The sequence below is a fragment of the Haliaeetus leucocephalus genome, unplaced genomic scaffold, assembly GCF_000737465.1.
Source record: "Haliaeetus leucocephalus isolate CR32 unplaced genomic scaffold, Haliaeetus_leucocephalus-4.0 Scaffold819, whole genome shotgun sequence".
In the NCBI taxonomy this organism is placed as follows: Eukaryota; Metazoa; Chordata; class Aves; order Accipitriformes; family Accipitridae; genus Haliaeetus; species Haliaeetus leucocephalus.
In genome coordinates this window covers 1,136,801-1,150,833 of record NW_010973255.1, presented here as the reverse complement: position 1 = coordinate 1,150,833, position 14,033 = coordinate 1,136,801, and the positions used below count along the sequence as shown (strand labels likewise).

The 14,033-nt window shown below is 39.1% G+C and overlaps 1 protein-coding gene across 5 annotated transcripts in view; it reads left to right on the top strand.

Annotated features, from left to right (window-relative positions):
- ARID1B (AT rich interactive domain 1B (SWI1-like)) overlaps positions 1-14,033 on the top strand; it is a 302,974-nt gene that overhangs the window by 40,318 nt on the left and 248,623 nt on the right. For all 5 annotated transcript variants that reach the window (XM_010581857.1, XM_010581860.1, XM_010581859.1 and 2 more), the window contains exon 2: positions 9,059-9,205. In XM_010581857.1, the coding sequence (XP_010580159.1) occupies positions 9,059-9,205 (147 nt within the window). The remainder of the gene's footprint in view (positions 1-9,058; positions 9,206-14,033) is intronic.

The following is a 14,033-nucleotide window of genomic DNA, read 5'->3' as shown; positions in this document are numbered from 1 at the left end:
AGACTCAAGGGTGTGTAAGATGTTGGGGAAGCAGTGGTAAATAGGGTGCGTGTGCATTCTGCCTCTTCTCACTACTGCAATTAAAGAATAATGTTTGCATTTCCTCCAGCTACCAAGATTGTGTGCCAGAAGAAATGTATAGTGAAAGCTGTTTTGCAGAGGGATTTTTCAGTCTCCAATAGTTAAGCATTGGGAGTCTCTCTGTGTATAAATGCATAAAAATGGGGGATTACTCATGCGGTTAGATTAACTGCTATTCATACTCAACCTATACCTCTTATTTGTGTTCCCTGCTCTAGAAGGTTTGAACGGCACTGCAAAACTTGTCTGAAGAAAAATGCTTATCTGTATTTTCTTAACCATATTTTGTTTTAACCACCATTTGAGAAATAGTGGTCAAAACTGTTACCAATTTCCTGGCAAATAAATGGCAAATATGGGATCTGGGGACCAAAGACTGTTGTATCGTCCATTCATAGATGCACAAGAAGTGCCCTGTCATAAATTACTTGTTATGTGATTAAAAATCAGGTCAGATACAGGCTTTTGCATTTTTCTTTAATGACTGGCATTTCATAGGTGAGTTTCATCCTACTAGTGCAGTGAGGGATGAGGTTTCCTACATGCTTTTTATTAAAGCACCAACCATTGGAGACAGTATAGGGATGAGGTGAAGCTCACATCAGTTGTGGCAGTTCTGATATGCTTTTTCTTATGTTGGTTTGTAAAATGGAAATCTATTACTTAAGCAGATTACATGATCCCTTTTAATTGTTTCGATCACCTTTTAAAAAAAAAAAAAAGGCAGAGTATAAGAATAGATACCTTATCTGACTCATCACTTAAGTGTGTGTATATATATATACACACTTACTATGATTTCTCCCTCTTCTTAATAAAATATATCAAGATAGCTCTCCTGAAAAAAAATTCTGTTACAAATTTTCAATCTTCTCTATGGTGTTGGTCTGAGGGGATGCATATAACAACATGGAAATCTCTTGCTAGATTTTATCATATTTTCATCCCTTAGTTTGCAGAAAGGACCAAATGTTGCATTAGTTCAAACTGTAATGCACTGTACAAATCAAGACGTAGCAGGCTCTTGTATAGGAAAAATTTCTTCCTAGTGTTTCTAGACTCAGCTGTTTACCTCTCCCTTGAAACTAATTTTAGCTCAACTAAAACATGCAAGTTTTTAATTTTTGTTTGTTTGCTGTTTTTAGGGGAAGGTGGGAGTGGGAGGTAGTTATGATATTGGCATAGATTTAGCATTTATGGCAGAGGTAGTTTTCATCAATTTCTGACAAGGGATTCAAAGTGTTCTTTTTTGGAAGGAGAGATATTGCTTTTCCTTATAAATGATTGACTATTTTGTGGTAGTAGTCTTTATTTATTTGGCTCTTATCATGAAGAATAGCAAACTTATTCAAAATCTCAGTACATCAAAAATATGTCAATACATAAAACATAAGTACTATTCCATACTACAGTCTATGCAAAAAACCTATGTTAATAAGATGTGAAGGTTGCACAGCTAAGAAGTCAGAAAACATAAATGATAAGATTCTAGCAGCCACATTAACTGAGCCACATTTCACATCCTCTATATTTTATGAAATGCCTTTGACAACATAAATCAGAAAGAGAGGGTGCTATATATGTGCAACATGGCTCAGTTAATGTTGCTTTTGGAACCTTAACATCTATATTTTCTGACTGGAGAGTTTTTTAATCATGTAATCTTAGTAATTTTTTACATTCTATTTTTTTATGGTTTCTCTTTTTAAAAAAGAGAGGAAAATTGCCTGTACTAATAATGGTTTAGCTCATGTTGTTTTGATTTAAGCTACAGTAAAAGGCAGTATATAGAGAGCACCTCATGAAAGGTACATATTTGATGCCATATACATTGCACTGACAACTGGTGTAATCATGCTGCTGTGCACTTCTTGAGGAAAAGGGGACTACAGGAATGTGCTTGAAGTCCTGTCCTTTCTGTCCTGCACGTTAACGGTAGTACAGGCTATGACTGCATTGCAGACTGCAGCGTATTGTAAAGATACTTGAGCTACCTTTTTACATGAACTGGCATGTGTACAAGAAGCAGTCTGTCTACGAGAGTGTGGCTCTCCCTCTGACCTAATTCACCCTTCTATAGAGCACAGCAATTTAGCCTAGCACGGCTTCTGGTGTAGGCTCCTTCCAACATCTGAGCTAGTTTGCAGATCTGTGTACTGCACTGCAGTCTTCAACATAGACATACATTTAATGACTCTGCAAAATCCGCTACCTTGCAAGTTCTGGAATGGGGATTATTGTGCTGTGACACAGAAACATGCTTTTTATCCTTTTGCTTCCTCGCTTTGGGTCACAGGGTGGACCAGTATCAAGGCCCAGTGTTAATATTCTTAAAGGCTCTTAATAAGATTTTAAAGTTCATATTTCAGTGTAAAGGCAAGCAGTCCAGGAAAGACAGTAACATAGGTGAATGTTGTGACCAATGTATTGTCAAAAGGTCAAAGCTAAGTGATAAGAAGTAATAGAATTTATGGAATGTATGAATAAAATGCCTTAGCATCAGGATTTCTGATATACCTCCGATTAATAGCCTTGGCATTAACACCCAGCTTTTTACTTGGTTTCCTTTTATAATTTTTTTTTTGTCATTCAGTGAGAAGGACTTTAGCCTTCATTAAGACTATGTGTGCACAAGCACACTGGGGTTGGACGTGGTGATTTGAGACAGAAGACCATGCTGCACTAACTATGATAAAATCTCCTACTGAATGTGTGCCAGAGGATTTCCCTATGCTATATGAGAACATTATATTTTTCTTCTTTCTGTAGTCCAGCTAAACATACAGGTGAAGACCCGGGCTTGCATGAACTCGAAAGTTCTAGATAGGAAACAATTTTTTTTTTTTAAGTACGTGATAGTCAGAGGGTTAGTTTTCCCTTATAACTTCTTATTCAAAAGTATGGAGAAATGCATGGTTTGAACATTTGGGGAAAAATCACTTCTGTTTTGGCAGAGGTCTGGCTTTGGAAATCTAAGACCAAAGCAGTAGATGTTTCAGAAAATCACAAGAGTTTTATTTGAAGGTTTGATGGGAACTGTGTGACAGCTTGCTTTATTACTGAAGTGACCACTGTAAAATTAAAAGAAGTAGAATTAAATTTGGCTATAACTTTTTGTTGACTGACAGAATGTGCAATTTTACTCCTGGTGGTGGTTTTTTTTTCCCTGGGAACCCCACTCACTATACATTTTGTATTCTAATGTCTATGTAATTAGTATTATAGTTGCTAGGAAAGTGGAATGTTACTGATGATTATATTGCTGAAGATGGTACTTGTTTCACAATGTGCAGGTCTGTTTCACTGTTTCTCAGCAAAGTGGGCCTTTGAATCAGGTAGTGTCACCCTTTCTTCTGACTGCCACCCCTGCCTCTGGAGTTCAGATTTTCTTCTCTCTAAGTAGGGCTTAATGCTAATGAGGCCAGACACACCCTTTTCCACCCATATTTTTATATTGTGACGCTGTGGTTCAAGAGTTCTGAACTGTGCTGTTGCCTGCTACTGACATTATCTAGGATCTGCCTTACTTTTTGGGCACCAAATAGATTGCAGGAAGAAGCAATGACGGATGTTGCCAGGACTCTTTCCTTGTAGTGAGCCTATCAGGGTGACTGGCATGTTCAGGTGGGTCCCAAAGTGACTTGGCAGAGCTTTTTGTGATAGGGGACATGTAAAGTTTCTTCCATTATTGACTGGATCTAGCCATTAGGATGGCTTAAAAGTGCAGTAGCTGCATATTGCTGGTATTATTAGTGTACCTATGCTAACACACTAATTCTGTTACATTTTAATTTTAAAAATTATTATAATGACTGTAATGCTGTCTAATGATCCTTCTCCTTTGACATTAGTTATGGATTATGCATGCAAAAATTGCTTAAAACTTCCACTACTATCAAGGTATTACCTGGACAAAGAATGTCTGCCACAAGACCCCTTGTTCAAGCAAGAATTAAAGATAATGGACTAAGTTATAGGTTTAATTGGATTTCTCCCACCTCTTCATTCTAGCTGTCAATTTTATTCCTCTTTTATTCTCATCCTTTCCTTGTTCATGTTCAGAGTGGTTTAATCACTGATGGTCAGTCATACTTCTCCCAAAATAATGCTATTTGTACTGTGTGAGTCAGATAGGAGGCAAAGTAATTATTACAGTTTCTGTGCTTGCCTAGAAATAGATTCAAACTCGGGTCTGTTCTCTCTTGAACCGTCCCAAGAATGTGTGTGTTACCACAGGCATGCTGAAGTTTCCCAAATTCTCATCTCCTGCGCTGTGTGGCCACAAAGAATGTGGGTGTAAGGGAGAAGTGGAGGGAGGGTTTACCTTATGAAGAAAGAGGATGCTTGGGTCATTCAGTCCAAGTGTTGTAAGTAATTGGCTTCAGATTTGTTTTGTTCTGGGGAGATTTTAATTAAGCTTTTTTATATGCTGTTTAATAAACATTTGTCCATAAGCGATATCTTGTGATCCCCATCAGTAAAGCAGAAGGATTAATTTGCATGTTGTTTGTTATTTATTTAAACAGCCACAGAAATTACACTGACTGTTCAGCTAAGGCAGTGGTGATGGGTCTCTGCACTAAAGAGTATAGTATCTGAAAGTACATGTAGCATCAGGATTGTTGTTGGGGATTTGTGGGTTTGGGGTTTGCTTTGGTTTGGTTTTTTTTTTTTTAACAGTTTGGATGGGGAGAATGTAGAGGAAAATTCCAACATGAGCAACTGATACATAAGATCAGAAGAAAAGCCCAGTACCCTTTTGTACACCAGCGTCTGGAAGCAGACTGCTGGGGAAAACATTGAAGAAATCAGAGCGGTCTTTTGTCAATCAAGGTGTTACTGCCTCTTTGGGTTGCTTACATTTGTTACTTAGTACCTTGCAGACCAAATTTTCATTGCTTTCTCACAGGACACACACATGTGTTGCAAAGAGGTAGTTAGAACATAGGCATGGCTGTATCAGGTCAGATGAAGGGTTCATGCAGCCCCATATCCTGCCTCCAGTGGGGGCTTTAATTAGATGCCTAGAGAAGAGTCAGAACAAAGCAAGCATGTGATACTTCCCTCAATAGTCTCCAAGCCTCCAGCTATTTTCAATTCAGGGACTTCCTGAGCCAGATGTGGCTCTATAAATTTGGTAACCCTCAGAGGATATATCTTCTGTGAACTTGTCCAGTCTTTGCTTGAGCCCACATAAACTTTCAGCTTTCAAAACATCATTTGGCAAGGAATTTCAAACATCTGCTACCTCTGTGACTAGAGAACCTCTCTCTAGTTTTGAATTTTGCATCTACCAACTTCATTTCATATCTTCTAATTGTTGTGTTGGATAAGATGGTTTTGTAGGTTTCTATCATATTCTTACTTCCTGGTGTCTTTTCCATACTCAGAAGGTCATAGCTTCCTTGTATGGGAACTGTTCCATATCTTCGATCATTATTGTTGCTTTTCTGTGAACCTTTGTGTTTGACCATTCCTAATAAATCCAAGAAGTCTGTAGAGAAGGATTTTCTTTTGCAAAAGCTGTGTTGATGTTTCCTAACGAACAGTCATCAGTCCTTTATAGTCTTAAATTACTCAAATATCTGCTTCCCCCCCCCCCCCAAAGCCATACTCCAGTTCTGACCCACCAAGGCAACTCCCAGATTAGAGGTTGTGTAACATCATTAGTAATTCAGCTTTTTCATTCTTGAATTTGTGTAGGCCTCTCGGGTGATACTGTATGGTCTTGAGCATTTCTCACTGTTCATTTGTCAGTTTGTCCCAGGAATAGTCCATCAGATTCAGGCGCATTCATTGAGTCCCTCATGAAGGAGGACTCCAGCATGGGAACCTCCCAAGATTTTTCCACAGTGCGCACTAGTGCATAAAATTTGTTAAGCTTCTCTGTGATGGCCCTGTTTTCTCTGAATCTCCTTCTATACCTTGATCATCATTTGGCATTTCAGGCTCCCTGGCAGACCTCCTGCTCCTGATGTGTTTGAAGAAATGATTCATTACTCATTTGATTCCCTACCCTAGCTGTTCCTCCAGTTCTTTCTGGCCTGCCTTATTACATTTGAAGTGCCAGAGTTTACAGTCTTTTTTGTTTTCTTCATTTGGACTTGGTGTTGGCTTATTGAAGGATGCCTTTTTGCTTCTGGAAACCTGTGATGAGCCATGCTGATGTCCCTTTCCTCTTCTCAAGTCTTTCTTAATAGGTGGTGAATATTGGTTCTGTGCTTTCCATGTGGTTGTTGTTAAGCAGCTTTGATGCTGCCAGTCAGATTTTATTTCTCGTAGCTGGCTGTTAGAGCTTCATTTGAACAAGCTTTCTCTTTTTTATGTAGTTATATTTTTTGAAGTTAAGCACAACAGTAGTAGATTCCTTGGTTTTCACTGCTCCTGTAGGGATGCTCAATTTAACTGTGTTATAGTCACTGATGTGTAGTGGTTCTGCAGCTGTAGGACATAGAAGTAGATGATTCCTGCTGCTCAGGTCTGAGCCAAAGGCAGTGGCTCCTCATGCAGGCTCCCTAACCAGCAGCTCCATGGAACCGCCTTTGGCAGTTACCTGATAGCTTCAGTCTTTGCTTTGTAGTCCGCTTACTCAGTCTACATGGGAGGAGCTGAAATCTCCATCTATGCAACCTCGCACCATGCCTTTGCTGATCTCCCTCCGTGTGCTGTTGTCGGTGTTGCCATAGTCCGGCCATGCCTGGTGGTCCCAGCACTCGCTCTTCCTGATCTGATCAAGCTCCAGACCTCTGCTGCTTGGTGAGGTGGAGTTTTGATTTGTTTCTAAACTCTGTGTAGCATATAATGTTACTTTGTCATCAGCTGTCTTCCCTACCTATTTGTATCCTAGGATGATGGAAAATAGTGACCCACTAATTGTCTCCCTTCTACCAGATTTCTAATACGACTACTGCTAGTGCTTTTGTTTGAGGCTTTTGACGTTCCAGTGATCCAGTTTTTCTTCTACTCCCCTGCTTTTGTCTAGAAGGCAATGTATTGTTGGATTTTCTTCTTGCCATCCTATTTACTCTGTAGTCATCTGTGTGTCTGTTTCAATTCTTTGATTCTTCTCAGCATCTTCACTTGATGACCCAGAATCTCTGTGTCTTCATTTGTCATAGCAGTGGCATGCTTTTGAATCATGTGCTCTTCTAATCCCCTCTCTTCAGTTTAAAATTTCACTTTCTTGATCCTTAGGTACCAACAACCTGGCTTCTGTGTTCAGGTGAGCTCCAGCCCTCCTGTATAAGTATCTTTATTCTAGAAATACTCTGGTTCCTGATGAATCTCATCTCTTGCTTTGTCACCATCCTGTCAGCTGGGCATTCAGATTCTCTTTTTCTTCTTCTTTCCAGAAGCCCATATTTTGCTATCAGGATGTCTGTCTTTCCTTTTCTTCTTACCACAACATAGGTTTCTCCTCAGCATTTCCTAGGAACCAGTCCAGGCTCTGTGACCTTTGCAGCTGATGGGCAAATCACGATGTGGTCTTCTGTCAGATCCCAGACTCCAGCTGTCTGTTTACCTGATGATATTCCAACACACCCTTTTTAGTTTGCATTAAAACTGCCTCATTTATGCATCAGCAGGGAGAGGGTATTTGTCAAAAACAGGTTACTCTGGTCACAGAAACATCTAACTGCCTGTGAAATGGTGGTGAAGGGAATGGAAGTGCAAGCGAAGGGAAGAAGTGCAGAAGTGGGGTTACAGTGCTGACCTTAGGAGTTAGCAAGAAGTAGGACTACCAACTTCTGGCAGAAGTAATAGAAGCAGATCAAGTTGTGATAGTAAAAACAACCTACACGCTTTTTAAAATTTGACTTTATATTATTAATTATCGCCTAGCAAATATTACTATTTTGTTGAATGAATGTAGTAAGTTAACTTTAGGTAGAACAGGTGTGTGTTTACATGTTGAGTAAACATTTATCGGTGTATCAGAGACTCAGTAGGAACAATTCAGAGATCAAAGCATTTCAGATGTGCTTGGGTATCCAAGACATTTGCTTAGGGCAGGGATATGCAATGGAAGATCCATTCTAGAAGGGAGAAGTCCTATGTTGCATCTGTCATTCATCTGAAATGGTATTAAATACCAGTGGTTAGGGAAAAAACACAGGTACCTAAAATAGGGGCAATACAGACACAGTATCAGGAGCATGTTGAAAGTGTGCTCTTTCAAATATCTCAAGAAAATGTCAGTGTCTATTGATACAAGGCTTACAGAGTAAACTGATGCAGAAAATTCCTCTGACTGTATAATTGACTTGTTCTCAGTGCATGATACATGTGCTGATTTCTCTGTTGATAGGACCTGTAACAGGTTATTTTGTGTTGCACTGGTTTTTTGGTTTTGTTTTTTTTTTTAAAAGGTGTATCTTAGTAGGAGGGAAGAGACTTAGAGATTGAACTCAACAAAAACAAAATCTGCCAAGCCCCAAGTTTTTTTGTGTAAAGCTTAAACACATATGTGTATGCAAAAGCTAAAAACCTGAGGGTTGTGGGCAAAACATTTCACAAGAATTAGTACTTTATTGTTCAAAAAAAAAAAAAAAGGTGTTTCTCTTTCAGTGTCTGTTTCAGAGTTGTGCCTTTGTTCCACAATTCTGCTTTTGGGTCAGCGCATCAGAATGATTCCTCTGTTGATTTGCCTCTGTAGTGTGCCTATGGAGAGCAAACATTTAGAATAACTGCTTCTGTATTTTAAGGCTGGGCATTATGGGATCGTGATGTTTAGAAGCATAGCATATTCCTTCAAAGCTCTTCCTGAAAAGGATAACTATACAGAGCACTTGGGCTTCTGCTCGCGCAAGAAGATCTAAGGGCTTGCATTAACTGCTGAGTAAAAGTAGGACTGCTGGGTCAGGTGTATAGCTGAGGGTATCACTTCTGATCAGGTTGTCATACAGATGTGACATAGCTTGATTTCATGTCCTCCTGCCCCGACTCATGCATTTGCTTTGCTTGGCTCTTCCAACAGATACCGCCTCAGTATGGTCAGCAAGGTGTAAGTGGCTACTGCCAGCAGGGCCAGCAGCCGTACTACAACCAGCAGCCGCAGCCTCAGCATCTGCCACCCCAGGCACAATATCTGTCGCAGGCCCAGCAGAGGTACCAGGCTCAGCAGGTAAGCACTGTCCTCCACTACTGACAGTTGCCCTAGAGCTGGAAGTGTGAAAATGATCTGTGTGAAATGAACAAAACCCACCTGATCCCTTTTCGAGAGAAAAGTGTTAAAAGCAAAATTAAATAAACACAGAATAAGACAACATCCTTCCGAAAAGTCTTTGGGGAAATACACACAAATACATCTGCACACACTTTCAGGCTTTATTTTATATCAGCTTTTTTTTGAATAAAGCCAGTGTATATACCCTGGCAACTATTAATTCTGCTTTTGAAAAGAAGTAACAGTTTCTTGATCAGATGTCAGTGGAGGCTGGAGGTTTTCCTTGCTTTTGTTTTGTTTTCCCCTCACAAGACAGACGTTGCTGAGAGCTCCTGCATCTAACACGGTCACTACTGTTTTGTTTTTCGTGTTACTTCATTTGAGGATAGATGAGTTCAAGGCATTTTGGAGCTGCTTTGTCAAGGGACCTTCTTAAGAGATATTACAGCTATTAATTTGAATGTTGTCAGTTTGCATATCCAGTTAGTGAAACTGCATAATTCAATATCCATTGCTGTCCTTGAATTGTGCTTTTGAATTGTGTTAGCCATTGAAATTCATTTAAAGTGATTCTGTTTTTAACTAAGATCAGAAATGATAGTGTATGGGTCTGCTTCCCAGAGCTTGAGAAAACACCCGGATTTTAGATAGTGAACAAAATGGATGTGCATAGCTGATGCAGCTGAATGTGTAGGCTCAGCTCTGCAGTCTCAGCTCTGTTAATCACAGAGAGGTGATCTGGAAATGGAAGGATGAAACTAAAGCATGCTCACCGTCCTGGGAAATCTAACAAAAGTGAGTTGCTCAAGACTGGGTATTAGTAGAAGCATCAGCACTTGCTGCAAATCACTGGGGAATTCTGTCAGGTGTGATTGATTAACATTTTGGGATAATACTGGTGCAATGTAGAAATCTTAGTTTGAAATAAAAATAGTGTGTCAAATAAACTAACAAAAGATGCCATAAGTAGCAATGATACAGGAGGCTCTCCTCCTTTGATTTTAAAATAAAGCTATGATAATTTCACTGTGTAATTACATGTTAATTTTTCTTCATCTACATTTTAAAATTCCATTGAGAATTAACTTTTTTCATTAAAATGCTGGATGGTTTATGAAATAGAATTCTTAATTGTATCTGTGATATTCTTGTAAATGTCACCACTTTCCATCTTTTGGATTATATGTAGCTGCGACTTTAAAGATTGCAGTTGTGTCTTTAAATTTAATTTTCTCCCTTTTTACTTTGGCATTAAATGCTTGATTTCTCTATGACTTGAAAATACTGTTCATAAGCATCTTGGTAAAGTCTTAGCAGATAAAGTCCTAGTAATACAGCCTATGAGATAGAAGAAACACAGCTGCTCCAATGTCTACATATCACAGTTTGTGAAACTGATTTCCCCCCCCGCCTTGGACACCTCATCATATTTTAAATACTGTGAGTTGAATGGATTGAGTATTTTAGTTTAAACAATATACAAAACATACCAACTACACAGGACTTAAGAAATAACAAGATACTGATTTATCTGTTGATACATGTTCCAATCATCATTTGCTGTCACAGCCAGTAAAGTGAAGGCTTGTGCAATGAAGTGAGTGGTATCATAGAAAAGGATAAAGGCAAAATGAGAGTAAAGCCTTCCATATGTTATGGACTTAAGAGAACTGGGATGAAGAGAAAGGCATGGGACAGATTCACAAGTAGAAGATACCAGCCTCAATGCAGCCAAATTTTCTTCTTTGAGGATTTGAGGGTACATTGAAGGAGTGTCTAAATCCAGGCTCCAAGGGTGATACAGGCATTTCAAGGTCAGTAGGCATTTTTGCCTGAATCTGCAAATTTGGATGATGCATTAGGTCCTCGCCAACGCAGCCTTGTGGTTGGTAATCCTTTGTGTGAGAATTGCCACCTGAAATTCTTTGTGGTTTGTGAATGGCTGGTTGGTTATCCTGTTTTTCAGTAGTGGTCAGCCTCTTAAGTTTTGAACTCTGATCCCAGGTTCTGAATTATACAGGCTTTTCTTGGAGTATTTGTGTGTAGATGGGACTATCTCATATAAATAATGAGTCCTTCACACCTGGGGGCTTGCTCCTTTTCACCATCTCCAGGTTGGTTCCATGGCTGCCCTTCCCCCTGTCTCAAGAAGGGTCATCAGGTGACCTCCTCTCTAATGTTTCCCTGTAAAACCTCACCACTGTGTTCTTTCCCATTTTTTTGGGAACTGCTTATCTGGAAAACAAATTCCTAACACAAGAAGTTGAAGTCTATACTTCTGACACTTCAGCAACAGTGTTCCTTCTCTGCTGCTGATGCATAGTAGAGTTACCGTCAGGTGGTAACCAGTGTACCATACAAAAATTAATGCTAGGGTAACAGAAAAGTTGGGAGTATATGTCAAATTGTGCTGCTGAGACAAAAATTTTAAACTGTTCTTATTTAAGCATACATGTCTCTGCTTATATGAGACTGATTATCTTTTGAAAATAATTTAAAAACTAGGGTTTACTTGATCAAAAATTCAGCATGAGAAATAGGAGTAGGTATTCATATAGTTTTAGGATGTTTAAGGGTGGAGTTCACTGAATTTGATATATTGGGCAGGCTTATGAAGAGAAAGCTCAAGGGAGATCTTACTGCTGTTTACAGCTACCAAATGGGAGGATGTGAGACAGAACAGAGCCAAACTTACCTCAGAGGTGCACAATGGAAGAAAAGAGGCAGTGGGGACAGACTGGAACAAGGGAAGTTGCAACTTGGTAAAAGGGAAGAAAACCCCAACAAATTACCATAAGGGTTTTCAAACACAGGAAGGAGCCCAGACTGGGATCTCCATCCTTGGAGATGCTCAAAAGTCAGCTAGACAAGGCCTCCAACACCCTGTTCTCCGTAGACTTGCTTTTAACTGGAGGTTTGACTACATGGCCTCTCTCTGAAGGTCTCGTCAAACCTATGTGATTCTTTGTTGCTGTGATTTAATATTGGATTTACATATTCTAAATAGAATTTAAAAAAACCCTATAAAATCATATAATACCTGTTGCACCAGTTGGTGTATCTTTCTTATTTCTACTCTTAAAAATACCAGTACATCCTATTTATATAATCCTGTCAATTAGAAAACTGAGGTGGTCTCCGTCTTATAATCTGTCATCCTTTGTCTGTCATCCCGAGTTTTGTTCTTTCTTTCCAGCTCACAAATGAATTTCCTCCATGTTTTCTGTATTCTTTATTACCCATTTTTGTCTTTTTGTATTGATTTCATTGCTTTTTCCACTCAGTGTTGGTGCAAAGTCCTAGTTTTGAATGGTCACAACTTTGAGGAATGTATAAAGTCAATTGTTTCAGCATGTCGGCCTCAAGAATAGAAGCTGGCCTCTGAAGATGTTTTTGCCTCATGCTGGCTAGCCAGAATTATGGGAGAACTTTAGACTACAAGTGTTTTTCCTGGAGAGCGTGGTTGGATCATGAAGCAAGAGAGGATCACTCTAATAATACTGAAGTAGCTCATGGTAGCCCCAGCTGTGGATCAGGATGTTGTTATTCTGGTTGTTCTCCAAGCACGTAACAAAAAGGTGGTCTTTACCCCAAAGAGTTTACAGGCTATTCTGTACTGATGGACTGGAAGCTGAACTTGCTTGTAGCAGGGGAGCAGCTGTGAGGGGAAGAAGCTTCATGTTCTGTTTTACAGTAAATAAGCCATCTCCCTGATTGCCACCTTTGTGATGTGAGTGATTGAACTGGTTTTACTGCAGGATGGATAAGAGATGCCAGGATGGAGAAAGGGGGCTTCTCAGTAATTTGCTGCCTTCTCCCTACTGTATTTTCCTTATTTCCATTGTAGGTTTATGTCAGTCTACCTCTTTTGGAGATTATAACGCTGAAAGTAGTGTTTATTCTGGATGGATGATGGACTTTTTCTTGCCACCGGTTTCCTTTTATGTAAAACCCTGTAGTGTGATGTATCAGGTATTTTTATTATGGGAAGAAAACTGATACAAAATTTCATACAGATAATGTTTTATTTTTTGCTCTTTTAGAGATAATGTGAGCAAGCTTCTGCAGTCAGGTATAACTCTTAGTGTTCTGCCTTGGAATTGGTATTCGTCTTCATTTCTCATGTATTGTGGAAGTGTGAAGCCATTGCTCCTTTTCCTTGACTCACTTGAATTCAATATGCAATCTTATCCATAAAAGTAAACAGATAAAATAATTTCTGGGACTGTTCCAGTGACTTGTGACTTTCCATTCTTCTAATAAGCATAGAGGGGAAGGAGGAGAATGGGATTTATTTGAATGTTTGAACTGTAAGTTGTTTAGATCTTTGTTAAATTGATGGCATGGTGGGCAGAAACGGAGTTTCATAAGAGGTGATTTGATAGTAATACTGGCATAGTTTACTATAGAGCCATATTGTAAGCCAGCATCAGTCATCCCCTCTTCATATCAGGAGCCTGCTGTGTAAAAACCATTAAAGGAAGAGCTTTGTTTTAAGCAAATTTATTGCAGTAGCAGATTCATTGATCATTAGGTATCGCCAGTAGATGTAGATACTGCCTTTGGTTTGTGTGTGGTTTTTTTTTTTTTTTAACTTCTTTTTACCTTTACTGCTCTTTAAAAGAAAAAAGAGAAAGAAAGATGTGCTACACTACTACAGTGTTGCCCTTGGCAGGGTTTTTCATCTTGAAATGGCATATAAATGAATAAATGCTTCAGTTGTTTTTTCAGTTTTAAATCTTTTGCCATAAGTAGAAGTGATATTTTGCTCAAGAATGTCATGTAA